This window comes from Phoenix dactylifera, chromosome 3, assembly GCF_009389715.1.
Source record: "Phoenix dactylifera cultivar Barhee BC4 chromosome 3, palm_55x_up_171113_PBpolish2nd_filt_p, whole genome shotgun sequence".
In the NCBI taxonomy this organism is placed as follows: domain Eukaryota; kingdom Viridiplantae; phylum Streptophyta; class Magnoliopsida; order Arecales; family Arecaceae; genus Phoenix; species Phoenix dactylifera.
The window spans coordinates 14,048,420-14,076,278 of NC_052394.1; the positions used below are offsets into that span (position 1 = coordinate 14,048,420).

The 27,859-nt window shown below is 37.4% G+C and overlaps 1 protein-coding gene across 1 annotated transcript in view; it reads left to right on the top strand.

The window, feature by feature from the left end:
- Positions 1–1,640: 1,640 nt before the first annotated feature.
- Positions 1,641–27,859, top strand: part of LOC103707982 (ABC transporter A family member 1) — an 84,719-nt gene continuing 58,500 nt past the window's right edge. The window contains exons 1-15 of the mRNA XM_039124675.1: positions 1,641–1,892; positions 2,115–2,194; positions 2,303–2,474; positions 5,695–5,777; positions 7,665–7,881; positions 8,501–8,730; positions 15,930–15,990; positions 16,094–16,180; positions 17,156–17,388; positions 17,476–17,590; positions 17,676–17,765; positions 23,917–24,137; positions 24,221–24,333; positions 25,657–25,763; positions 27,289–27,351. Of these exons, the coding sequence (XP_038980603.1) occupies positions 1,806–1,892; positions 2,115–2,194; positions 2,303–2,474; positions 5,695–5,777; positions 7,665–7,881; positions 8,501–8,730; positions 15,930–15,990; positions 16,094–16,180; positions 17,156–17,388; positions 17,476–17,590; positions 17,676–17,765; positions 23,917–24,137; positions 24,221–24,333; positions 25,657–25,763; positions 27,289–27,351 (1,959 nt within the window). The 5' untranslated portion in view covers positions 1,641–1,805. The remainder of the gene's footprint in view (positions 1,893–2,114; positions 2,195–2,302; positions 2,475–5,694; positions 5,778–7,664; positions 7,882–8,500; positions 8,731–15,929; positions 15,991–16,093; positions 16,181–17,155; positions 17,389–17,475; positions 17,591–17,675; positions 17,766–23,916; positions 24,138–24,220; positions 24,334–25,656; positions 25,764–27,288; positions 27,352–27,859) is intronic.

Genomic DNA, 27,859 nt, shown 5'->3' on the forward strand with positions numbered 1-27,859 from the left:
CTAGCCATAAATTTAGTTATAATCTATCATTTAGTTTAATATCTTTTAATTTATCTTTTTAATTACTTTTCTAGTTTAGGTTATTAGTTCATACTGCTTTTCCTTCAATTGTGTTGTTCCAAAGCCCGTGATAGACCTTCCAACCTGTGTCAATGCCTCCTCTCCACTTATCTTTAATTTGAGGGATCTAAGAGGAAGTTTAGATCAAGAAGCCAAATTAATTACTTATTTATTATCAAAATATTTGTTTATTATTTGCAATAGATAAATGAATTATAGGTAATTGAAGATTCATGTAGCAATGAAATAGAGAGCTAGCAAATAATTTAGTAATGTCAACTAACAAAAAAAATCTTTCATAACAATATGGTGAGTATGATTATATTTACTTTCAAATCTTCTTCATTGCACCCTTTCCATGATTTTCGATTTATGATCGCGGTAAAACTAGGAGTCTTATCCATTGATGCCATTTTAGGTCAGCTACTAAGTCTTATCCATAGATTGAAATAAGGAAACATCTAGTTGGTTATCAAAATGGGTTAAATAAATTTTGAAATATCATTTGACATAAGAAGGTGATTCATTGCTTCACTTTACTAAATGAAGCAACAGTTGCATTTAGAACCATGCTTGGGGGCAAGAGAAGCATTAGGATTGGAGATGGCTTGCTACAATAGTAATGGCTTTTGCCAACATTCAAAGATTTCCAATAGAAGGCACAAAAATGCCAGGCACTTCAAAACCAACATCCCTATCAAATGCCATATAAATGCAAGTCAAAGTTATCTCAGGAATTATATGTCGGCATTTTCATAAAACGTCAATAGAAATACGGCTTTTTTGCGACACTTCTATTGGGCTTTCCTACATTTAAAAGGATACCATGGTTGCATCGTACAACACTTATAAATACCGAAAATTATATTATAATGGTTATCCTACTTAAATTCAAAATATTTTGACTAATATTTTTTATTGTTAGTAGAAGATTCTGGTCAACATTTAAGAATAATACAAATTTTGTATTGGTTACAAGCAAATAGATTTTGGTGGCACGTAGAAATGTTGAAAAACAGTGATTTTAGCCTTCTATTTTGTAGCACTAGAAACTACCAGCACATATCTCTATTATTATATTGAATGCATGATCTAGAACATCTATGCCATTGCAATCAATGTGAAATAATTATTTGTAGGTATATACTTTTTTAAGATATATTTACAAGATGAACTATATTTTGCATAGCTATTTTTGGATCAATATAATATGTAGTTATGTAACCATATTTACTAGTTATAGCTATTTTAAGATATATATGCGAAGGATACGACTTCGATCCGGACGGCGATCGCCACCAACCTATGGTAGAATCTATCTAGGAAACTTCTCAGGACAAGTCCGATCCAACGCTTGATATAGGCTCGACGTGGGGGCAGGTCAAGCCCATGTACTGGCCCACAGAAATATCAGTGCGCTACGCGCCAGTAACCCCATCCGTTTCTTTTGGCAACTTCCGAGCACCACCTTGGGCCACCACACTCGGCCGCCCACCCGGGCGGCGGCTGGGCCCTCCCTCTCCCCGCTTTACCAAATGTAAATGATCCTCGAAAGCAACCCCTCAGGCCCTCCTCTCTTTTCCAAAGTCTTCTCTCTTCGCGTCTCCTTTCCCCTCCACCCACGCAGTCTCCGGTTCCTCCATATTCTCTCTCTCTCCCTCTCTCTTCGTTTTATCGAGTAATTGGTGGTCTCTTCTGAATCCTTGGAACGAAGAAAGAGGGATTCTTGCAGGGGGGAGAGAGATATGGGGAGCTCTCGGCGGCAGCTGAGAGCGATGCTCCGAAAGAACTGGCTCCTTAAAATCCGCCATCCTTTCGCCACTTGTGCCGAGGTTTTCATCCCTCTCTCTTTCGAGGGTTTCAATTCTCGCCTTTCTTTTAATTTCATTACTTTTATACATTTTTTTTGGGCGTTGGCGGAAAATTTCGCTCAAAAGATCACTTTTTTCGTCCTTTCTTGAATAAATTCCGGTTCTTGCTGGATTATGCATCTGCTTTTTGGTTTTCTCAGACGAACAGGGTATGAATTTTTGAATTCTTTGCTATTGGTGCAGATTCTACTGCCGACTATTGTGATGTTGATGCTAGTTGGCGTTCGGTCAGGAGTCGATACACAAATTCACCCCGTACAAGCGTATGATATATCTGGATTTCCATCACTCTTCTGGCTTTATACCTTTTTTCTTATGTAAGTTTTTGAGTAAGCATTAGCATGAAGGCATTTAATTGGGCTTCTGTCCAGGTATATTCGAAAGGGCATGTTTGTTGAAGTGGGAAACAGCGAGATTTCTCCGAGTTTCGATGACATTTTGAAATTGATGGTTGTCAAAGGTGAACATTTGGCTTTTGCACCTGACACTAATGAAACGAGATTGATGTTGGATGTATTATCCCTAAAGTTCCCACTCCTAAAGGTACTGCCGACCATTTGCTTCACAAAAAAGACCCTTTTTTGCTTGAAGGTTTTGCGTATCTGTATCTTCCTTTGCTGCGTCACTCAGTCATATGAAAGAACTTTGGAGAAAATGGACATATAATTAAAACTAGGAGATGAATATGTGAAATATACAGCCACATGACTTTGGCATCTCTGTGATGAATAAGACAGAATTATACATGCAACGAACAGATCCAGTGGAAGAAGGTATGCTTAGGCCTGAAAATTGTTGCTTGACATGAATCTTGGTCAAGCTTAGGACAATAGTTTGTGAGTGCAGCAGCCCCACTTAGGCTCGAGTAGAGTATATGTTGTATTGCCTATATATATATTAATATATTACACACATTGGTGTGCCATATGCATGACACAATGGGAAATTTTCAGTAGCTTCTTAGTAAATTTTTCTTGGTATATGTTCAATATCAGAAACCTCATTTGTTTGCTCAATTATTTGATTTCTCTTAATTTGAGTTTCCAATTATTCAGATTGAGATGGTTGGCATCTCTTTGAGCTTTCAACTAACTTGAGTCAAAACTCAAACTTGGGCTGCTCTGAGTTTGCTGGAGCTAAGCTCTCAACACAACGGGCTATGCTGAACTTCATTTATGTCAGGCCTACGGCAAATTTTAGGCAAAGGTGGTAATGCTGGGTAAACCAATATCACCCTCGGCACATTTTAGCCCAATTGCTTTTCAATGCTGCCAAGGGCATGAAATTGCCAGGCAATGCTAGGTGGTGGACCCGCTAAAATGCCTAGGAAGTAGCTTAGATATGAAAGGATGCTAATGCTAAGAATTATGCTTCCATAACTAAAAATGTTCATTAAATAGTAAAAAATACATGGTTTTGCATCATAAAATTTGTTTATCATGCACCAAGCATAACAAAAAAGCCTTACATGCCTCTAAGTTATAGTACTATCATAACCATGATTTGCAAAAAGAGGAAAGAAAGAAGTTAGAGAAGAATTAGGAGGAAAGGAAGGAAAAGAAAAGGAAAGGAGGAAAAGTTGAGAGAAAAGGAGAAGAAAATGAAGGAGGAAGAGGCAAGAAAAAAAATTAGGAAGAAAAATATATTATTGGATAAAGAACCAAGGACATTGTTTCGTGAATGAGTGCTTAAATGGAGTAGCACACTTTGGCTGATGCCTCCATCAGCATTGTTTGTCTTTAGTGCCCGTTAATCCCTTGTGATGCATTTACCTTTCTTCCATGATAAATTAATGTTTAAATTGTCAGCAACTTGGTGCTACATGACTATACCATTTATATTGAGATTGGCTCTCACTTTGTGCACTATTACTTTTTTTTTTTTCAGTTGGGGGGGGGGGGGGTTGCCAACAGATCAAGTTGTTGATTTCTTGGTGAGTGGGAAACCACATTTTACAGAATGGTTCTTTTTTCCTTCCTAGGAAACTCTTTTAAAGTGATAATTTATGATATAGAGAAAAGGTGGAGGCAGCTTCATGTCTATAGGATCACACTATAAACTGACCATTTTTCTATAGCTGTTATGTTATTACCACCTTGGTTGCCCTAAGCAAAATGCGTTGTTTGCTCTCTTCCTCTAACTTCTTGCTTTGTGTATGAATCCTTAATATTAAGGAGTTTATTGTGCTATTCCTTTGTACTTCCAATCTCCAAGTCATCATTTCCAGTGAGCAGAATGTTTATGGAGGTCGTTGAAACTATGATCATTTTCTTGTTCTTCTACGTATACAACACAATAATTGATGTTTTTTTGTCACAATATGTACATTACTTACTTCGAATTAGCAGACTACACTTTAGTTGACTGCAATAATTTTAACTTTTTTCAGTTTGCTTAATTTACCCCCTTGACACCTGAGGCTATGCTGGTGTATGCTTTCTTGTTGACACTCAAAGCATTTTTCAGATATGGTATGATGCAAATGAATTATATACTACTGCGATGAGGTGAATGTGTAGATTTGTGCCTATCATTTGGAGCAAGGTCTCTGCATAATTGATTACTGTTAATTGGCTATATTTCTTTGCTACTAATTTGGGCTTACTTTTGTGATATGGTCCCATCAAGTTATACTTTAGGGTAAATGCCCAACAACACCTTATAGATGTCATGAAGTTAGGGATGTTGTTACACTATGATCTATTATGGACCTATTAGATGCCACTGCTGGTAAACAAGGCTTGATATTGACCATACTGTACTGTCTTGATACACACTGTATCAACTTGTATCAACATGGGGGTATCTTTTTGTATCTCCTACCATACCCTTATATGAATGATACAGGATTCATACACGAGTTTCAAACTTTGGTGGTAAAAGTGCATTCTTCGTGTTCATTTAATAAAGAGATTGACTCTGCACATTGGTGATCCCAAATTCTGGTCTCTGATCTTTTCTAGAGTTGTCAATTCCATACTTCTCATTAGAACCATGATGAAAATAAAACTCCTGTAGAGCATAACCATCCAAGTCAGTCTTGAGTCTTGACCTTGTATGTTCACTTGGTTTCATCTTAAATCTTTATCATGAGATCTGTGGGTCTTTGAAGGTGCATGGTATTCGTTTTTGTTTGTCTGCCATCGTGGATGCCGAGTCACCTCACTATATGACTGTGGCTCTTTAAATAAATGACTGGTTGCAAGCAAAAAATGAAAGTATGAGAAAATAAGATCATCCCAAAGTTTACGATTTAACACATCCTCTTAAGCACATGAGGGCAGTCTTTAGAGTTGCATCAAAAGGGCATCAACAGGGACATTCTAAAGCAAAAGAACCATATAAAATAATTAAGGATCGGCAAGAGTAGATAATCTCTTATGATTGATGACTCAAGAGTTTACAAAAAACTAAAAAGTGGAAATTTAAATCATAATAATTTAATTTATTCAATAAATATGTTTATGAGCTGTCAAAAAGCATAGCCTTTGCAATTGTCCTTGTCCCAACTATGCAGGGTTGGTTTTATGAATCCTAGTATTCTATTCATTCCCACTTATAAGCCATGTGCTTTAGTTATCTTAGTTATGTTGGTCATGTTTTTCTATGGTATCCACTTTCAACATCACCATTTATGTTTAATATAAATTTCTTTGTTAAATCATGCCTTGAGTTGTACTTTGTGGTGCTTTTTTCAATCTCTTCTATGGGCTAATTGCAACTATAACTTAATTTTGATGGGTCTTCTTCTGCCTGTTAATAGATGGTCGCGAGAATTTACAAAGATGAGCTAGACCTAGAAACTTACATACGCTCAGATCTTTATGGCGTTAATGATCAAGACAAGTAAGTTATGTTTCTTTTCACATGCCTTGTTATCGTTGTTGTGAACTTTAATCTTTTGTCCAAAATACTACTGAAGCTCTTAATTACAGTTTGGATTCCCTAGGATTGTTCAGTTGATTTAACCTAAATAACAATTCTCAAAATCTAGTCAGTGAATTGTGATATTTGATAAGCTGAAGCCAGATTCTTAAAAAGGTTTGGCAAGTTATATATGATATATAATGGCTGTGACATCTGTGCATGCATTGATGTGTCTGTTGGTGTGGAAGTGGGCATGGTTGTGTGCAGGGTGCATGTGTTCGCCAGTGTGTATATTTGCTCGTACCTGTGTATATGCATGCAAGCATGCATATGTGCGTCCGTGCATGCATATGTGGGTACTTCTATCTACTAGTGAAGTATTGCACTTGCATTCACTCCAACACCTGTTTTAATCTCAGTTGATAAGTAATGCAAATTGTGGTTCAAACTTCCATGACTTCATTAAGTCTGGTCTAGTGATACTCACTCCTGTGTTCTTGATGGCAATCATAAAATTGGATCCTTAATGACCTCTGCTTTGCTGGAAATTTAATCTTCGGACCATTGCTATAAAGTTTTGAACTGTTGCCAGCCATGCGATAAGAATTTTACTGGAATCAGCATGAACTGTGGATTTAATCTTCCAAGAAAACTTGACAAACTTGTTCCCTTTCTGCTATATGCTACAGGGCCATTGCTGGAATTCTTTAACCTGTTGCAAATGACATGATAAGAAGTATGCAGAATTAGCAAAGATCATTGGCTTTATCTTCCGAGAAAGCTTTAATCAATGTTCCAGTCATCTGTCTCTCAACAGTTCTAATGATCTAATGGAATCTTCAGGATTTAGTATTATGTTTGTTAATACTATAATTTTCCTTTTTCCTGGATAAAATTAGATCCGGGGGCCTCTTGTTTAAGTATGGAAGGATCTAAAATCACCATCATGGAGCTTTAATGGTTTTTGCTCCTCCTGTGAAATTCTGCTGATATATGACCAGACTATTCTCTGATATTTCCTCCCGTCTCTATTACAACCTGTTTTCTCTTTTCAGATCATCTTCCTGCTGGATATTGTGCCTTTTTTGTTGCACTATTATTTGGTTTTATGGTTTTCTTTAGATTTTCAATAATTCAATAATTGGTTGTTTTCCAATGCTTCTTATTGCATTATATCTCTATCCTAATAGTTTTTCCAGACCATAATATCTTCTGATCATGAATTTTAAACTTGCTTCTGTGATCAAGTGTGTTGTTTGGTCAAGTGAACTCCCCATGCAGCTTCCAGATCCTACATGTGGGAACATGGCCTTCTGGACTGCATCATTTGAGACTTGATAGATTTTCAGATCCTGTTATGTGTCCTATGCATATTTAGAATGATATCTAAAGGTTGGATAATTTGCTAGTCTAAAGTTTTGGAGGTCGGTAAGAGGGATTAGCTGATACAGAGCATTGGAAGCATGCCATTCATCAATTTAGTTATCACAAAAATTAGATTAAACCAACTGAAACTGAGTTGAATTAAATTTAAAATAGAAGTGTACATGGTCTGGACCTAAATATCTGGAGTTCTGGACTTGTCTACAATAACAAAATTTGGGCATGAAAGCTTATCTATGTTATTATATTTAAAATATGATTATCATTGAAAATTCATCAATCCCTCTCATTTTTTCGGAATTAAATATGAGCTATTTTCCCAAGCCGGTTGGTCCTTCATATTTCATGTGGACTTGTCTAATATTTTCAGATTTTATATTTTTTTACATGTTTTCAGCTTAAAGAATGCAGTACTTTTTTTGGAAAGTCGATATTTTTATTACTTAGTTTCATAGATTCTGACAATCATCTTTCTCTGTTCAGGAACTTTTCGTACCCCATGATCAAAGGAGCAGTAGTATTTCATACACAAGGTCCTCAAATATTTGACTATAGCATACGTCTTAACCACACATGGGCTTTCTCAGGTTTTCCTGATGTTAAAACTATCATGGATGTAAATGGACCGTATCTTGATGACTTGGAGTTAGGTGTCAATATTGTACCAACTCATCAGTATGGATTTAGCGGATTTCTGACTGTATGAGTTCTTCTCCTCTCCCTTTTAGCTTCTCCATCTTGCGTCAGGATAACTGATTTTTGTAACTTGTAGATTATATTGTTTGGAGATTTGTGCCTTGTTGTGGCTTTTCTATTTTATTATCACTTTCACATTCCTTTTGATTGCTGGTCCTCTGAAGATTTCTTTGGCTTTAAAAATGCTACATATCAAGTGATTCAGAAAGCTGCTTTCTAAGCTATGAATAATTAAATTCTCTATATTTGCCTTATGAATAAATTATGCTACTTTGCATGTTTTTCTTTTCCGGCTGTTTGGGGGGGGGGGGGGGGGTGATAAAATCAAGTTCTGTTTTGGCCCCAAGTTCTGTTTTGGCTTCATTCTAACTCCTGTTCTCCTTCTGATGACGAAATAGGCACAAACATGGCAAACAAGTGATAAAATCAGAACTTGTTGAGAAATAGAAAACATAAAACATGTCAAATGAAACCTGGCTAGGGGCCACAAGTCAGCCATGAAACTTGGGGGGGGGGGGGGTGGGTGCGGTGGAGGGGGCTGGTTACGATTGGATACTTTTGTTATATGTGGTGCTTCATTTTTTTTCTTACAAAATTAATCTTTTTTTACTTTGTTCTTGCAGTTGCAGAAGGTAGTGGATTCATTAGTAATACTTCTTGCACAGCAAAATGGAACTCATACTACCCCTGAGAATAGAGCACTGCCGTTGTTCCACCCATATGGCATTCATTCTCATATCAACCTTCCATGGACACAGTACAGTCCAGCAAACATTAGTATTGCTCCATTTCCAACTCGTGAATACACAGATGATGAGTTCCAGTCAATTGTAAAGAGTGTAATGGGGGTATTGTGAGTATAGTTACATTCCTACTTGAGTTTTGTATTATCTCTTTTGTTATATTTTCCTTAAAAGAACCGTTCATTCGTCCTGCAGATCATTACATCTCAAAAATAAAGACTGCATAAAAATAGTTTAAACTGATTTAAATTTTTCCTTATGTCCTAACCCGTATGCTGTCATCGTTATTGTTGTAAGAACATTGATTTGAGTTAGTTTGGTGTCATAGTCATACTATTGGTGCCTAATTTACGTTTAAGCTTGGGGTTTTTCTTTTTTCTTTTTTTTTTGAAGTTATATGCTTACATATTTGTTGGTGTCTGCTATATGTATTAACATATTGGGCCTTTTCACTATTTTTTCATTGTAATTGGCATCACATATAAGATGCAAAATATGTAAAATACCAATAAGTGACCAAGCTACTTAGGAGGGACCATGGCATGCTATACCGGCCTGAACCGAGCGGTACGGAGCATACTATACCATATTGGTTCGGTACCGGTATCTGATACGGGTGGTGTACCAACACTCGGTACGCCAAAAATACTTCGTACTATACCATATTGATATTGTGCTAGTGTGGCACCAGTACGGGGTCCGGTACCGAGACGGCGAACCTTGGGAGGGACATTCTAATTTTTGGTTATCACAAGTCGTTACACTGTCTAATCAAAGAGGAGCAATATCTACTGATCATTCTAATCATTTTATTCATCTTACTCTCAGGTATATTGAGGTCTGACCCTGATTGACTGTCATATTATGTTTAATTCCTGTTAACTGAAGAAGTTATTCCTGGTCCTTGCTTTTGATGTCCATTTTATTTCTAATCTCTGGTTGTGCATAAATATGCATAAAACAAATAATTATGTATTGAAAAATGTATAACTGTGTCTGAAAACGGTCCAACTGTGTAAGGACTAATCAAAATGGCAGTTCAACAAATCACTGGGTGTCAAGTTCCCCCATCTTCTTTAAGTATTTTTCTTCATCCTTGCCTTTTTCATTCTTTCTGTTTTATTCATCTGTCTTCATCTTTTCCTTATCTACTTCCTTTGGTTTCATACATTTTTTCTACATTAGAGAAGTAGGACTTGCACCAAATTAGTATACATGATGGACTATCAATTGAGAGGGTATGGGCATGTCCAGTGATGACCTCAGAAGACATTAATAGAACATGTTTTCGAATTTGTCTAAAGAGCTATGAGAAATGAGAAGACCTAAGGTTATGTGAATGGTGATTGGGAGAGAGGATTTGGAAAAGCTCTTATTGATAGCAGAGGTGCTGAGGTAGCTTTAAATGGTTGGAAAAAATTCATGAAATTGGCCTCAAATAAATTGTATAAATCTTGATACTTATAGGATTTTTTGTTTTCCCACATCTCTAAAAAAGTTTTTCCTCTCTGGCATGGTTCACCATCTTGGTATTGGACCCCCTACTGGTACGATGATGGTATAGTGTTGGTATGCCTGGTACGAGGGTTGGTTTCTCGGTTCGGTACCCATATGGTACGGTATGCTAGGTATGGGGCAGTATGTATTAGTACCATGCTCTCAGGAGATCTAATCTACAGGTTGCTATCTCATTAATGTTTTCGGGATGTAATCTAGGGCTTATCCATTTTGTTCTGGAGATCAATTTGGTAAGAAGAGCATGCTTAATTGGGATATTCCTTTTCTATTCCCACCCTTTTGAAATCCTACCTAAAATCTGCTTGGAGATCTTTTGGTTTGTCTCCTGTGGTGCATTTATGGTGTCTTGTAGATATCATGTTTGCAAGGTTTTGAGTTTTGGTCTAAATCATTCCATTCTGGCTGGAATGGACCAAAATAGATTGGTTTTGGCTGGACTGATTTGAAATCGACCTCTATTTTTGGGTTTGAACAGTTTCAATCAATTATGGTCGTCATTATCTGATTTCGGTCTAGTTTCAAATGTTCTGATCAATTCCAAGTGAGACTGGCTGAACCAGCGAACTAGTCTTTTTTTAAGTTTTATTTTAGTGTTTACTATTATCAGGGTCATCTCTTTCTTTATTAAATGCATAACCTATGTAGTATCACTTTTCAATGATTTATCTTTTTTTTTAAGAGTTCAAAGAGGGGATTGATGTTAACACAATCCTTGATGGGTCAAGGCCTCCAAAAAGGCCCTAGCACTGTAGTTTACAAAGATAAAGTGAACATCCTAGTACACACATTTCATAGGAATAACATCTTTTTTATATAGAATATATACAATTTTTTATAACTATATGCATTTTGTCATATTATATTATTATAATATTTTATAGTATCTATAAGTCCTATGAAAAAAATGAAGAAAAATATGTTCTTTGTACAAAATACTGATATAGATAATGTATTTCATGTATTGTTAACTTCAGTCTATAATGAAACTGCACCAATAAAAAAACCCATATAATAGAAAATACCCTAAAGTCTAAGCTTTTATTTAATAACTTTTATTTGGCATTTTTATTTTTCTATCAGTATTACTGAAATTGCAAAGCTTGGAGATAAACATTGAAGACCACCAAAACTATTGAAACTGAAACTCAACAAAACCAGGCCCAAAATTGAAATCAAATTGACTTTTCAAATCTTGGTTCGCGTCCTAATCTTCATGACAGAAGCCAGAAAATTTTCAAAAATATATACTATACTTTTCTTAGAGAGGGTGGGCCTTGGTATAAAGGTAAGGGTACTCCATCGTGATCCTGGTGCCATGAGTTTAAAACACAGACACTGCCTCTCCACACATGGGGTAAGGCTGCATACGTTTGACTCTCCCCATATCCCATAGTGGTGAAAGCCTCGTGCACTAGAAAACCCTTGTTATATATGGTGATGTTCTTAGAAATGCTAGTTAAGTAGTTGTGGACAATTTGCTTATCGAGCTGAAGATAATGAGGATCATGTCTGCCAAGGTTCAGTGTCTTGTTATCGGACCCTATACTAGTACCATGCTGGTATAGTGGCAGTATGCGCGGTACTAGGGCTGGTTCGACATACTGTACTAAATCTCGGTTTGGTATCAGTACGGTGTAGTGCGCCCAGTACGGAGCGGTATGCATAGGTACGATGAACCTCATTGTTAGGTGCTAGCCTTGAGCTTGGAAAGTTTTTTGTATAAGACTAGAGTAGCAAATAAGTTGTTGCTATTGGTGCATATTTGTGTAAATTGTGGCATGCAAATACCTACAAATGTCTGTAAATTTATGTTCTTATTTTCTCTTGTGATATAAATTGTCCGTCAATTGTTGATTATTAGAAAGCCGATTGACCTTGTAAAAATTTATTTTTTAGCATGATTTGCATTAGTAATAGAAGGTATGGTACCTTATATTGCATGAAAGAAGATATATGTTATTTCTTCTACTCTTAATGAATTTAATGTCAAGCTTGGAGAATGACATCATAAAAGGGAAAGGGTCATGAATTGCTTAAGTAACTGTGTATATTTGCATATTAGTTACTATGCAGTGCTTTTTGAAACCTTAAGAGGAATTTGATAAGCTTCGAAGAAAGTAGTAACTCAAATTCATTTAGGGAACATGGGAGAATGCACTTGTACTGTACAGTTTGTCTAGCAAGTATCGTCGTCTATCCAGAAAAAAGAAACTAAAGCTTTGTTATTCATAGAATCAATCTCCACACAGTAGTCAAGAAAAACCAAGTTTTTGCCCCTCTTTTTTTTTTTTGCTAGGATGGGTAACTCATACTTGACGAGTACGAATACACCCAATAAAATCAGAAAACAGAATATCTCGAAGTGTCCGAGGCAACTCCCTATCCTTAGCCCACAGGATACCACCCGCATGGTTGGCCACATAGGCGGCCACCCAATCCGCAGCCCGATTGCCCCTTTTTTTAGGTTTATCTATAGATACTAATTTAGCAGTCAAGCTTTTAATTTTAATGAATAGCGTATGGAATGAAAAAATTGGAGTCTCGAATGGAGTAAGCAAACCTAGACATATTTGGAATGACAAGGTCAAACATGAGTCTCATGCCCTTCATGCAGTTATGGAGTGTCAAAATCATAGATACTCTTGCCTCTCCCTTCCCAAACCCCAAAGTTGGGTGCGACAGGAATCTTATTGGCCAAATTCAAGAAAAAACTCCTATTTCCCACTAGAAGCCCGAAGATATCTGATAGCTTTCCACATACTTTGTGTAAAATTTCTAAAATATTGATAATTTGGTACAATGCATACTATAGAGTTGGCAGGCACGCTTTTCCATCCTTCCTTTGTCTCAGCTATCTTAGAGTCAAAGGTTGGGGCATTTTGGTTATCCTTCATTTCAGTTGGTGAATTGAATTCAATTTCTTCGGCTATGTTCAAGGAATTTTTTTTCATAGAGTTGCATGAAGTAGTAGGGTGACTTTGACAAGAAAATGATCTAAGGGTTTTTTAAAAGTAAAATTCATCAAACTGATACCAGAGGTCGTACCGGTAGGCAATTGACACGGTATGGTACAGGTCCATACCATGTCATTCCAAGGCGTACTGAAAACAGGAGAGGGAGGGGGAGAGGGAGAAGGAGAGAGAGGAAGAGGAAGAGGGAGATGGAGGGAGTGAGGAAGGGATGGGGAGAGAGGGGGAGAGAGAGAGAGGGGTTGGGGCTTGATCTATCTTGGAAGAGCTTCGAGAGCTCCGGATTCGGCGATGGGGATCAAGGGAGAGAGGGAAGAGAGAGGGAGGGAGAGACGCTCAAAGCCCCAGCAATGGGGATCGAGGGAGAGAGAGGGAGAGGGTTGACTCCCCTGGGATTTGTCGATTAGGGTTTCAGGGATGGAGCTCTGCTACATCAGATGGAGGCTTTCTTTTTTGAAGCCTTGCGACACGATTGACATGTCCTTCTTCAAGCGGGGAGGCTTTAAAAAAAAGACGAGCTCTATATTGGACCGGCCAGACGAACCGTGCTGGTAACCGACCGGTCCGGTTTGGTACGCCCCGAACCGGCTAGTTCGGCATAGTTTGGCAATCTTTGTTTAGAAGTTTTAAAGACATGGAGCAAATATGGTGATTTGGAGGTAGCTCCAGCCATAAGGGGAAAACTAACCTTTTGCCTAACCGGAAGGGATGAAGGTATGAAGAAATCAAGGAACCGTGTGATTGTCTTTTGAGGAAAACCATGCAAGTGTCAAATTAGAAATTTCTTGAATTTCTGAAAAGTTAGAGACATCCTTTTATCTAGAAATATCAATTCCAGCATCACACTTTGAATTGTAAACAGCAAATGAAGATTAATGATACTTGTTTAGGCATACCTAGTGGTGTGAAGTGTGAACCAACAATTTATTCACTATCCTATGTGGTCAACTCTAGTGTCTGGTGATTTAACATCTCCAGTCTCTATAGGTCAAAAGAGAGACAGTCTTCCTTCTCATTTGGTTCATATTGATTCTTTTATGCATTTACTTCTTCACTATTGAATGTCTACTAACAAATACTTGTTGTTAGTCAAGGCTTATCAAGGCTAGTAAAATCTATGCAGGAAAAGGTAAAACTCTATGATATTGATACAAATGAGCTAGTTTCCCTTCCTCGAGGAAACATGCAAACTGCTGTCAAGGTTGGATTGATCTAGGTTGTTGACTGTTAGCTTGGTGGAACAATGGAAAGGTTGAAATAGTGCTTGTTGCTGAAGAGTGTGCCTGGACCTGTATGAGTAGATTATTTTGAGACTTCTTGTTTTTTTTTTTTGGCTGCAAAGCATCATTCCCTGAAAGTGATTTTTCTGTAATTGTTAGTTTAAATTAGAAACTGTAATGGTGTGATGTGGCGAGTGTTTCGCTTTTTCCTAAGTTCTATTTTAGAAAGTTAATATGCAACAACCTCTTGATTTTTTGCTCCGGAGGAAAAAGAGATACGTGGGTAATTTCATTACAATTCTAAACAGTCTCATGAATCCTTCTTGAAAAGGTTTTTTAGGGAGTTTGCTTGATGGAATTAGAAGTCATGTTGATTATATAGTTCAAAATTGTAATCTGCTGCTGAGGCTCAGTCAGGTGCGTTTACTAGTGGATAGAAAGTCATCGATAAACTTCTCTGCCTTTTGTTGTTGGAAAGCTTGTGGCCCAGAGAACTAAGAAGCTGAGTATAGTTTGGGATTAGCTGTAGCAACTGAATATGCCCTTGCTCATGTCTCTTATGTTACATGCACTAATGTTACTAGGGCAGTTTTTTCTGGGTTCAAAGTTTGATCAAAGGTCTAACTGAATAACACTCTGCGACATGGAAGCTAGATGAACAGCTAGTATTCTGGACAAAAGGAAGAAAAAACATATATGATATTTCATTTGAGAGCATGTTTTAAGTGAAGTGGTCACTCTGTGAATCTAGTTGGAGGATCAACTGATAGGTGTTGTTGCAAATCATGCTGTCATCTCCTGTGCTCTCCAATTTGATGAGAATTATTGAAGATTTAACCTTAAATTCAAACCTTTAGTGTGTGCTGGTTCTATAATCATTTAGTCATTGTCTCGTATTTTTTCTTTGTAGTGTGGCTCCAATAAAGTCCCAAAACATAATTGTTCTCCATAGAAGTGACTACCACTTAGGCAGCATCCGAGCTATGGGATTGCTAGCTTATGAAAGATCATAGATTGGGGACATCTGACTGAGATAGATTGTCTGGGTGAACCTCTCTTTGAATCTTTGTCGATCAGGTAACTATGAGAATTATTCGGTATGGGAATTAAAGAAAATAAGAGACATAAGACTGATAAGAGTTCATATGCAGTTGTTTGAATCCTATGCCTACCACCTCCCTTATCTGCTGATTTATCGTAGATAGCAGGCTGTCAGAGGTTTTGATAAAATAAAAGGAGTGCTACAAGAATAATCATCCAAGACATATTGTTTCTCCTTGCTATCTCATGTAATCTCAGATTTTCTTCTTTAATCTTATCTTTTTAATTTTTATTTTCTAATTGCCATATTCTGCTGCATTCCTTTGGAGGATTTTGTTTAAGAGATCAAATATGCGGGTCACTATTCTTCTAAGTGATTTTAATATCTAATCAAGGGTCTATCTATAGTCTTAAGTATGAGAAAATTTACTGGTAGTTGTATAGGGGGTCATCTTTTGTAGGTTGCCAAAAATTATTTTAATCATTTTATGAATAGCAATCGGTAAGCTTCCTCTGTTATTTTCATTTTTTTGAATTTTTACCCTCCTTGGCAATGGGCAGATATCTCTTGGGATTTCTCTATCCAATTTCTCGTCTAATCAGCTATTCTGTTTTTGAGAAGGTATGAATATGAACATGAGTTTGAATAATTTGTTGCTCTAATTTGATATATTTTTTTGTTCCCTTTATTTGGAAATAATTGCATTGTTACTTCTCTGTTTCAGGAGCAGAAGATTAAAGAAGGCCTGCACATGATGGGTCTTAAAGATGAGATATTTTACCTTTCCTGGTTGATCACATATTCCTTACAGGCAACTACTGCATACCTGAGAAGTATTTGATTTATCTTAATTATTTAACTGTAGCAACATACTTATTTGTTCACATGGATATGCGATAAATTTGCTTATTTATCTCTTTATGCCCTGTGAAATATTAAATGTGCCTCATACCTGTGAAACTGTAGTTCTACCTGTAGAGAAACCCAGATGTACCCAACAAGCCTTTTTTGATCATTTTGGTTTAGCTTTATGAATTCCTTTTCTCCAGTCATTGCTATCAAGTGCTACATTCTTGCTGATCTTCATCATATGTGGTTCTGTTATCTCAATATTTATGGCATAGGTAGCTGCTTTCATTTTTAAAGAGTTTAACTAAATTTAATATTCATTTTGCACAAAGAGACTTGGTTCCTGTGATAGCTAGTTACACCATCGTACCCTTTGGGTGATAGGTTGGCAAGAATATATAGTTAATTGAATGATTCCCATCTTTAGAGTTTCTTCCATATGTACAAATTACTTTTTCTTTTTGGAAGAAAAAATAAATATTAGGAGAAGCCAAAGCGTCTGGACTACATCCACCAGCAACCATGGCGTTTTCTTCTCAGTGATACAGCAACTCTGAAACGTATAAAAGGAATTTTGTGTTCTGTGAGGTGTTTTTAGCTTTGCTGATTTATTTAGATTAGATGGTCATGGTTGTTGATTTCTTTTTACATATACTGGTGATTTTATGTGCACATGATTCTTATCTAAAGCAACTTTTTTCCTCTGATCATGTAGAGTACTGTATCCTTGGTCTTTCTTTGACTTTGTTCCATTATCCTGTTCTCATCTTCCTTTTTTTGCTTTTCTTACATAAAAAACAATTATCCTATAATATTTATATAGGATATAAGGATATTATTATGAATTTATGACCGGCATGCTTTTTTTTTTATCAATTCTGCTTCTTTTAGTTTCAAGCAGTGTTTCTCACTAAACTTATTCTGGTTTTTCATGCAGTTTGCAATTTCTTCAGCAATCATTACAATATGCACGATGAGCAGTCTTTTTATATATAGTGATAAATCACTGGTCTTCGTCTACTTCTTCTTTTTTGGTTTAAGTGCGGTCACGCTTTCCTTTTTGATCTCCACATTTTTTTCTCGTGCAAAGACAGCTGTGGCAGTCGGCACCCTTTCTTTTCTGGGAGCCTTCTTTCCTTATTACTCGGTCAATGATCCTGCTGTCCCTATGTTAGTATTGCTGCTACATTCTGTCTTCAATTATCTCTGCTAGAATTCTTTTCTAATGCAAATACATTAATGCGCTTGGACTGCTAGGATATGGAAGATCTTGGCCTCTTTGCTTTCACCTACAGCATTTGCCCTTGGGACGGTAAACTTTGCTGATTACGAACGTGCTCATGTTGGAGTTCGGTGGACCAATATCTGGCAGGTAATTACTTATCTGAATAGTGAAATCATCTCAAGATTCAAAACTTCCATATTCAGATTCAGATCCCGTGAATGAAAAACTGCAGGCTTCCTCTGGAGTCAATTTTTTGGTCTGCCTCTCAATGATGATGCTTGACATGGTTTTGTATTGTGCTATTGGTTTATACTTAGATAAGGTAATGTTTTACTGCTTTATTTGAAGTTTAATTTTGTGCATCCTCGAAAGCTAGCTTGTTTAGAATTTGTTAATAACACAACACACTACTTTCTGTGAAACTTAAATACATCCATCTAAATGTCTATCTCAATAAGTATAGTTGTGTATCTGCAGTTATTAATTTCTTTGTTATTTTCATATTACTTTCTTTATTATTTTCTCTTTTAAGGATTTAATAACAATGTTTTTACTGAAAGGTTATTAATAGAACATGATTACTTACAGACTAGATGCTCATGACTGCTGTTTTACAAATGCTTTCTTCTTGCTTATCTTTTAAAGGGCATTTTAATGCATCTTCTGTAGGCACCTTCACTAGCAAGGTTTTAAATCCAGGGTCCTAGACCCGGTATCATTTGCTTGTTTTCTTTTCTTCTTTTTTTTTCAGAATTAGGACGAGAGGAAGCCTAACCAAAAATCGGGTAAGGTAGGGATTGGAACTTATATTATTGGTGCTGACCGCAATAAATTTACCAGTTGCACTAGTCGGCACCCTCTAGACTAGGTACGAATTATGGACAAGGTTGGGATGATATCTTCCTAACACTTGGGATCAAGGTACGCGGTACCGACTGTACCGACGTACCGGTGGGCATCGGTACTGATACGGTACCGAACCAAACCGAGCCGAACCAGTACTGTACCGATGGGGCTAAAAGCCAAAAAAAATTGCAGCCGGTACGGACTGGTTGGTTCGGGCCGGTATCGGTTCGGTACGGGCCGGTACCGAGTCGGTACGGTCGGTACCGGTCGGTACGGTTCGGTACCGAAATATGTAGCTGTACCGTACCGGTAGGGTCCGGTACCGGTATGTATCGGCCGGTATCGGTCCGTACCGACTGGTACGGCAGACCATACTTGGGATTGGTGGCGGCCTAATTATTCTCTAGATACCAATTCCTTTTTTCTTTCCTTTTTTATTTTGTTTTTTGTTGTTTTTAATTTTTGTTTAGAGGATTTCTAGGGTAATTTTGTCATAATTAAGGATTAGGGTAGGTTTTTGTGCTGATCATTAGGGTTACAGTGTGTTATTGCTACCAAGGTTTTAAAAACTAGTGGGGAATTAAGGGCATCCCACTGTCCTGGGTGTCGGGATAGGGCACCCCTTCCTGAGTACCAAGACAGAACGAGTCCAGAAATAGATTAGACAAGAAGGGACATCCATCATCCAAGTGTCGAGATTCAACGCATCCCATTCCACAGAAAAAAGGGACAACCCTATCCCATGATATTTAAAACCATGATCAGTACTGACATTGATGGGGTATTAGGTTTGTGATGGCCATGATCCGAGCTCTCTCTCCTCTTCTTCTCTCTCTTTTCTATTGTTATGTTGTCTTATATTTAGAAGACATGCTAGTCCAAGCTATCTCCTTGGGCCTTCAAACTAGGGGCTGAAGCACACAACGGAAACGCCCATGTGGCCCTAGTATTGGCCGGTTTTGATCATTGACCCATTATATATGCCTAGGAAGAATTCCGTAAGTTTGAGAAGTTCAAAATTTAGAAAAATCCAATATGTTTGGAAAATAGAAATGTTTAAAATATCTAAAACAATAAATGTTTGTGAACTTATATTTATATGTGTATATATGTTTATACGTCTATATTTATATAGTTATGTGTATGTTTATGTATATATATGTATCCATATATACATACACACACACACACATGAATGCACGCACACATGCACAAGCATGCACGCATGCATACATATATATAAAATTTATTCTAATTTCTAAGTTTACAATAGGAGTTTGGTGTAAAGGCAATTAGCTTGCTTCTTTGAGGAAGCCTCCAGCCCATGGTCTGTCGTTCCACTTGGTACGGGGCATACCGTACCGTATCGAGAGAAAACCAGTATGAAACATACCTTCAAGTTGGTACAAGCTTCGTATCGAGTCGTATCGAGGTATGTAGCTGTCCATATCGAGGCGTATTGAGAAAAAATTGAGAAAATTATTAGCGAGTTATTTTGGTACAAAGCTGTACCGTACTGTACCGCTAAGATACCGAGATTGCGGACCTTGCTCCAACCTGTTAGTCATTATCTTGGAGGCTTAGAAAAATACAAACATGGAGTGGAGCAGAAAGAGAATAGGAGAAAAGAAAAGAGAACAAGAGAGAGAAATAGGGATCATCCCTCTGCTTTCCTTGTTGGAATCCAAAATAAGAAACTTCGATATTTTTTTGACTTGTCAGGTCCTTTACAACCCACGTCACCATGCATGTGACCATAGTCTGCTATACCGCCCTGTACTGCTTGGTACGGGGCATACGTACTAGCAGAAAATCGGTATGAGTACCGTCCGTATCGAGACGTACCGATACGTACCAATCCGTACCGAGGTGCGTACTAGTTCGTATCGAGGTGTACCGAGATGGAGATTGAGAAAAATGGTTGGAGAGCTATTTGTGATTTTTGCAAACTTAATGAATTTTTCATGATCCATTCTCGAATTAACAAGTTTTTCGCTCAATGATTTGGCCAAACAGCTAGTCATGAATAATTCATGAATTTTTCAGATATTCTCTAAAGTCTAAATATTGTAACTATGTAGATTGATGCCAACGGGGATGACCTGATTTTATTGGTATTGGGGTCCCAGACTCATTCTAGGACATGGTCTATGATTTTGGTCTAATCCGGGATGGGTAGGATGGACTAGTCCTAAACGGATCTTTAAACCTTGACCATTAGCATTAATTCATAGTTTCATACTGTTGTTTATATAGATTGATAAGATTAGTCATTTAACTGGTTATCAAGCTACCAGTACATGCTTGATTTTTGAGGTTAGGTTACAATGATAATAAAACTTATTAAACATTCACAATTAATGTACTTCTAATTGCTGTTTCAGGATTTATACTCTTGCTATGTCCTTTCATTTTCTCATCTTGCTTGCTTGAATGTGAAGAACAGAAATGCATGCAATCATCCATATTGTCACCTGGTTACTTATGAATGGGATTTTAATTTTTTTTTCCCTTTCTTTCTTTTTCCCCTTTATTTAGGGTCATTCTAGCTGTACTATTGAGCACATAAAGAGCTGAATGGGTCAACCATTTCCAGCCGTTTGGTCTCTCTTCAACCTCTCTTTTCTTTTGTCCTCTCCTTTTGCCTCCGATTTCCTTTTTTCCCTAAATTTATTACTTTCCTTTTTATTTATCTTTCTTTCTGCTGTATATCATCTCCTTCATCAATGCGTTGAGAAAGGGCAGAGAACCTTTCAACGAGATAGTGCCTTTTCAAATCTCTACAAATGTAATCTGTTCCAAACATGCCATGTTCAACAGATTATTGGGCCTCATGCTTTGACTCCATTGCTTTGTGAGAAATCATCATAAAGACAACATGGGAGCAAGCTTCTTATAGATATATTTTCCCTCCCTTGCTTTTCATTCTTTGATCTTTCTCCTTTCATAATGTAGATCTGCCCTAATGTAAATTTGGACATTTATATTTCTGTTCCTTTATGTTGTGGAATCAACATGGATTTCCACTTGTTGAAGTTTAGTAAGTCCTCATTGTGCTAGATGCTTGAAGACTTTGTCAGGGAGTTTGTGCTGTCTTGAATTATTTCTTGGATGGTCTGGTGATTTGAGTTGAGCAATATGCAATTCAGTGTCTTGAATTATTTCTTCGATGGTTTGGCGATTTCAGTTGAGCACTATGCAATTCAGTTACGGTCGTCACTTTCAATCGTAAAGGTGCATGTATATATTCTTAAAATAAGTTATTGCTGTAAAACTGTATGGACATCATTATTGATGTTGCTTGACAAACATGTCAAAAGGGAAACATATTCATTTCACTTCTTTTATTGGTTATGATACAACATAAGACTATGCTTTGGATATGAGACTATCTGAAAGAAGCATTTACTCCTGCTGTAATACTGCTAGAGGCTCAAGAAAGTCTTGGGTAGCTTTCTTCAAGGTGGAATCTTGTTCCTATTTAAAAAGATACTTTCTGTCTCACTGACCTTGCCAAATGAGACTTAGAATTCTATTATAGTCACGAAGGGTCAAGGGTCATGAAGGAAGAAGTGAGAGTCATGAAGAGAAAGTCTCGAGTCTCAAAGAATAAAATTAACAATTGATGGGAACTCTCTGGTAGACTAACTTGGAGAAAACAATGATAGTGGCCAATCATGAACTGTGGACACTGGACAAAACACTTCCCCACCTATGAAACCAAAGTAAGGTCTCATGCCGTCAAATGAGGACTCTTTCTTACCCCAAATTCTCAAGAATCATTATCTAACAATTTCGTGCCGCAGATGCAATTCAAGTACTCACTGCCTTATGGCATATAGGTCTATACTTGGTGTGATTAGGGGTGCAGATGGGTCGGGTCGGATCGGATCGGATCATGAGTGACCCCGACCCAACTCGGTTTCTTGTTTGGGTCCTAATTTTGGACTTAGACCCGATCCGATAGAAGATCCGGTTGGGTCGGGTTGGATCCACCGCTACAATTTTTGACCTAACGGGTCATTCGGGTCGGGTCCATGTATAATTCGGACCCAATCAAAAAATTTGGGTCAGGGTCTGGGTCTGGTTCGGGTCCGGTTCGGGTTCGGGTCCGATCCGGGTTTGGGTCGGGTCCAGTCCGGGTCAATTCATCCATAGCTTCAGAATTTGTGTTTGCACCCTCGCGGGCTGCAACCCGTGGGCCCAAATAATTTTACAAATTTAGGTCGAGTCGGGTCGTAGGATTGAAAATTCAAAATTATTCAAATTTCAAGTAGGTCAAGTCGGATCGGTTCGGGTTTGAATTCAGTAAACCCAGACCCGACCTGAAAAATGAAATGGGTCCACTTTAGAATCCGATCCGGCCCCACGGATCCTCCAAAATGGGTCGGGTCGGGTCACAGGTCAACCCGACCCATTTGCAGTCTTAGGTGTGATTGTAGCACATTTGGTCACATGAGTAGGTAGTTCTTGCTTTCTTCTATCGATAATTTATCTTCTAGCAGCTTTTTTTTTTAAAAAAAAAACTTTAGTTAATGTTTCTTCGACCAGGTTGCTGGAGCTTAGTTTCTCAAAATTGATGCTTTTTTTCCGTCTTCGTTGTTTCTATGCATGTTTTCTGAAACTTCCATGAATGATCATGGCGATGGACTTATTGTAGATGGGAATGTGGAGGTTATGGTGGCTGCCTTAGAGGAATAACTCTTTTTTCTTTCCCCCCTCCGAAAAGCCGTCCACGAGGATGAGGGGTTTGGTTCTACAGAAGAGCAACATGACGTATGCTAGATGTAATCTACAAATTATTGTACTTGATGTTGTTGAGACATGAACGGGAAGCCACAATAGGTCAGTGCTATAATTGGAAATCAGATTTTTCTTTTTCTCCACACCTAATCTTGAAATGTCACCCTCTTTCTAGAGACCATCACCATAACTTAAGGTGTGCATGGTCTCAATTCCTATGAAAGGTGTAAATATGGAATCAGTGTATATAACACGTACCACTAATGCTGATCTGGCACATTGTGGTTTGGGGCTGCAGCTTGGGTGGGTGGGTCAGGTTAACCTAACCCAACCTCTAAAACCCCAATCCTAACCCAGCCCAACCTGGTCTCAAGTTGGAATTTCACTAGCCAAACCCCATCTTAAGCTAAATTTGGGTTTGCTCTTGTTAATAGGGTTGGGTTGTTTTGGGTTTGGCCATGTCATTTGGGTTACATCTGGTTGAATAGGGATTTTAAAATAGGAGAAAGTCTTGGGAGGTTGTTGAACATCTTGACATGCATGTACATTTATAATCACCTGCAGACCTAAACATGCAGATTATTTGCCGGAGTGGAAGAAGATAACATTCACCTATCAGTCATGCTGCCACAGATTGTTTCCCAAAAAAGACTTGCTTAATGGATTTTCTCTACCTTTTGACATGACGTAACATCACTTCTATTCTTGCATTAATTTTGCAATAACTAGTTACTATTCCGTATTTCTTTCCAATTTAGCTACCTTCTTTGTGAAGGGCAGTCATCTCTTTGAGTTTGAGATTCTGTCAGATTCTGGGTTTAACCATTACTATCTTATATCATGTTTGCAACTTTGCATAATTGTATCTTTTGTTATTTTATTAGGTTCTTCCTAGAGAGAATGGAGTTCATTATCCTTGGAATTTCCTGTTTACTAGGCAATTTTGGCAAAGGAAAAAAATGTTTCATCATCATGCTGATAGCCTGGAACACAAGCTCCATGATGAAACATTAGAAAGCAAATCACATTATGCTGGTAAAGGTACCTTTGAACCTTCAATAGAAGCAGCAAGCTTGGATATGAAACAACAGGAACTTGATGGCCGGTATGTATGCTACAACTCTCAAAGATGAACCATTCTAAGTTTGGTTAGTTTACTGAACTTTATTTTGTTTTTTCTTTCTATAGCTGTATATGTATCAGGAATCTGCATAAAGTCTATATGACAAAGAAGGGAAAATGTTGTGCAGTCAACTCGCTTCAACTCACTCTCTTTGAAAACCAGATTCTAGCTCTTCTAGGTATGCTTAACCATTTTATAACTTCCAATAATTTCTATTTCGTTCTAGTGGAGACATTTGAATAACTCAGATACTTGCATTCATCTCACTTCTCTTATATCCTAGGATTAAGTACTGCTACCTTACTAATATGGTAAGGAGTGGTAGGTATGCTACCGTACTGATGCAAGATAGCTATTGGTGATGATACTTGCAGACAATATAGCTACTGATATGGTGTTGAGGGGTGTACTAATGCCGGTACCTTATTAGTACGATATGGCCGGAACCAAGGCTTTGAATCATGTGGGATGGGGTTGTTCTGGTTTTCCCATGGAATGAAACGCGCCACCATCCTGCCATGTCCCGACACTTGGGACAGAAGATGTCCCAGAATGTGCTGATCAGGATGCTGAGACAATGGCAGGACGGTCGTATTGTGAACAGAATCTAGGAAAACATCCTGTTATGCAGGATTTAGTCCCAAACTGAAATAAATGGTATTTGTACATGGACTAGCATCAAATAATTGCTTGTTAATTAATAATTTATGGTAAAACTAATGAACTTGGGGTGCCCTTGGCTATTATCTATTCTTATTGTTGTGGTTATATCATACATTCTTGCATTGTCTGATAGTTATTAGTTTAATTACTATTACTAGCATAATTCAGATCTTTTCCTATGAGTGTCGAAACTCTGTAAAAAAGATAAAAATGGATGTGTAGTGCTTGAAGAGGAGGGGGGGGGGGGGATGGATGTAGGGAAATAAACAAATTCATTAGGCCGGATCTTCAAGAGTTGGTTCTGTTTCTTCGGAGGAGGTAAACCCACAGGGTTTTGGTAAAAGTTTAATTACAACTTTATGGCAGGGAAACATGGGTTTGAGTTTTATTCAGGTCACTCGAAGAGTTGCTCAAGAGGGAAGATACAAAGTAATATCTGAAGCAGATTTCATGATGCTCCTAGCTACGCTATTTGAATGATAGGTATTGTTCTGAAGGTCTTGGAGAAGTCTGAAAAAAGATGGTTAAATCATTGTAGGCAAAATCATATATCTCAAATGGGTGGTTCATGTGCTTTTCATTGTAACTGATCTGATAGGTAGGTACTACTCTTTTGACTTTGAATGCTTAAATGGCCATACTTATCTAGCCACAACTTGCAAAGACCCTGGGCATATTTTTAGGTGGTATTATGACATTCTACTTGATAAATATCTCATTTGTCAAAGTTTTCCTTAATGTTAACTCAGTGAGATCCAACTTATAAAAGAATTGAAGCTGTATGCAAGTTATATTTATTTTTATTACTACTACTAAAATGTTATTTTTTATCAATTAGGGCATAATGGTGCTGGCAAAAGCACAACCATTTCTATGCTTGTTGGTCTTCTACCTCCTACATTTGGTGATGCACTAGTTTTTGGCAAGAATATTAGAACAGACATGGTGAGTTCTATGCTTGGTCCTTTAGATGTTCCACTAGGTAATTAATTTAATTGGTGATGACAGGTTTAAGGTGTGGAATTTCACAATCATTTTCTGTAGTTCTTATATTTGGCGAACATCTCTTCTTAATATTGTTGATTGTATTATATGTATATTAAGAATCCTCTTTGTATGTGAGATGTTGGCACATGAACATGGAGCACACTGATCTTAATTTGTGCTATGTCTATATATATATATATATATATATATTTGTATTTCAATTCAATTAAATTTGGTTACTATATTATTTTACTTGAATACTTGCAATCTTCTGTAAAGCTACCAGATCTGCGTCCTTTTTTTTTTGTGGGGTGGGGGGTGGGTGCGGACAGGGGGCCAAAAGATTTTGAGGTGTGTGATAAAAGGACAGAAGCTATTAGAGGAACTTGGGTGAACCGTCGGAGCCTATGTTACTTTAGGAATTCGTGAGAGTAACTTATTTCATTCTTATTTTTTAGAATCTTTTTTGGGTGGGTAATGCAGTGCATTGGTTCCAAAGGAAGAAATCCAAACTGGACCAACTTCCTGCATTGGATTGATCTGACAGGTCAATACATGCATCAAAGACATGCAGACTGGCACCCCAAAGGCAAATAAGAGGAGACATCTGGTGCACTGATTTTAGCATCAGATTCTATCCAGCGAGTTGTTTCATGCATCAGATGCCTTGGAGCATCAGAATTGGTCAAAATGAGTTGGTTTTTTCTTTCCTTTTGTTCATTTTTGAAGGTGCTCATGAGTCTTAACTAGCATAAATACCTAACAATTGTTCTTAATTTACATGTCAAGCAATAAAGTTAGCATGATTTATCTCAGTTTTTGTGTGGCATGAGGCCTTATGAGAAATCCATAGTGCAATGCTGGGGATTCAATGGGAGGAGCTTGATTTGAGGTTGGGTGAATATGGTTCAGATCCTCTGAAGACTGGAGGTGCAAGGCCTTGCCAGTTCTTCCATCTATCAATTTACATTAACTTTTTGCTTTCTATCTTGCTTTCCACTGAACCAATCTTTAACTGATTAGCTGCACTAATCTAGATTACACTGTGGGCCCTCCCTTTGCATGTATCAGTGGGTCATTTAGGTGTACAGTTTAAGTTATTTTATAATTTTTGACAATTTAAGATTGTATACTCAAGTTTGGTCCATTACACATTCTAGGTTTTAGCAGGCAAGCCTATTTCTGATCGGGTAAGATTCCAGATATAAAATATACATGTGACTGTTGTTCCAGTCAGAGATTTGGTTAAGTCACATGCTCATAGACAATAAAGATTTTGAAATCTTAGCTGCAACTATAATTTGAAAGGCCAGCAAATAAAATAAAATCTTGTGTAATGCTGTTATGATTCAAAATTTTATTACTAGTTATATATCTTATTATGGTAAGTGTATTCTGTGCACCCTATCATTTAATGTTTGGAATCATCATTTGTTTTCCTTTTTGTTAACATTATTTGTTCTGTTTTTTTCCTCACTTTTAGGATGAAATACGGAAGACATTGGGTGTATGTCCACAAAATGACATACTTTTTCCAGAACTAACGGTAAGTATGACCATCTAATTCTATGTCTAAACACATTGTTGTTCCATCATTTATTCTTTTATAACTACTGTTCCAAATATTGCGTAAATGATGATGTCTACAAGGTTCCAGTTGCCAGCTGTGCTGGTCCATGCTAGTTAATATGTGTACCTTATTAGACCAGTAGTGGCACTTGGCACCATTTTTAATTAAAGAAGTTTTATAAGTTTTATTTTGGGCTTTGGCATGGATTGGAACATGGCATGGAATGGTTGGCATGACATGACACCTGCTGTGCCAGAACGAATTTTAACATTGTATGTGTTTGCTGTAAAATTAGTTTTTTAGAAATCTTTTTGGCTGAGCTATGCATATTGATGGTTGTGTCCTTTGGTCACAATATATTGTTTCATTTGCAAATTTTCTTAAAGTGCATAAGTTACTTTGGAGGGCAGTTGTTTAGAGAATGAAAGAAAGTACTCGAGAAGATCCTGAAACTACTCCTGAATATTTCTTCATTTCTGGGTTC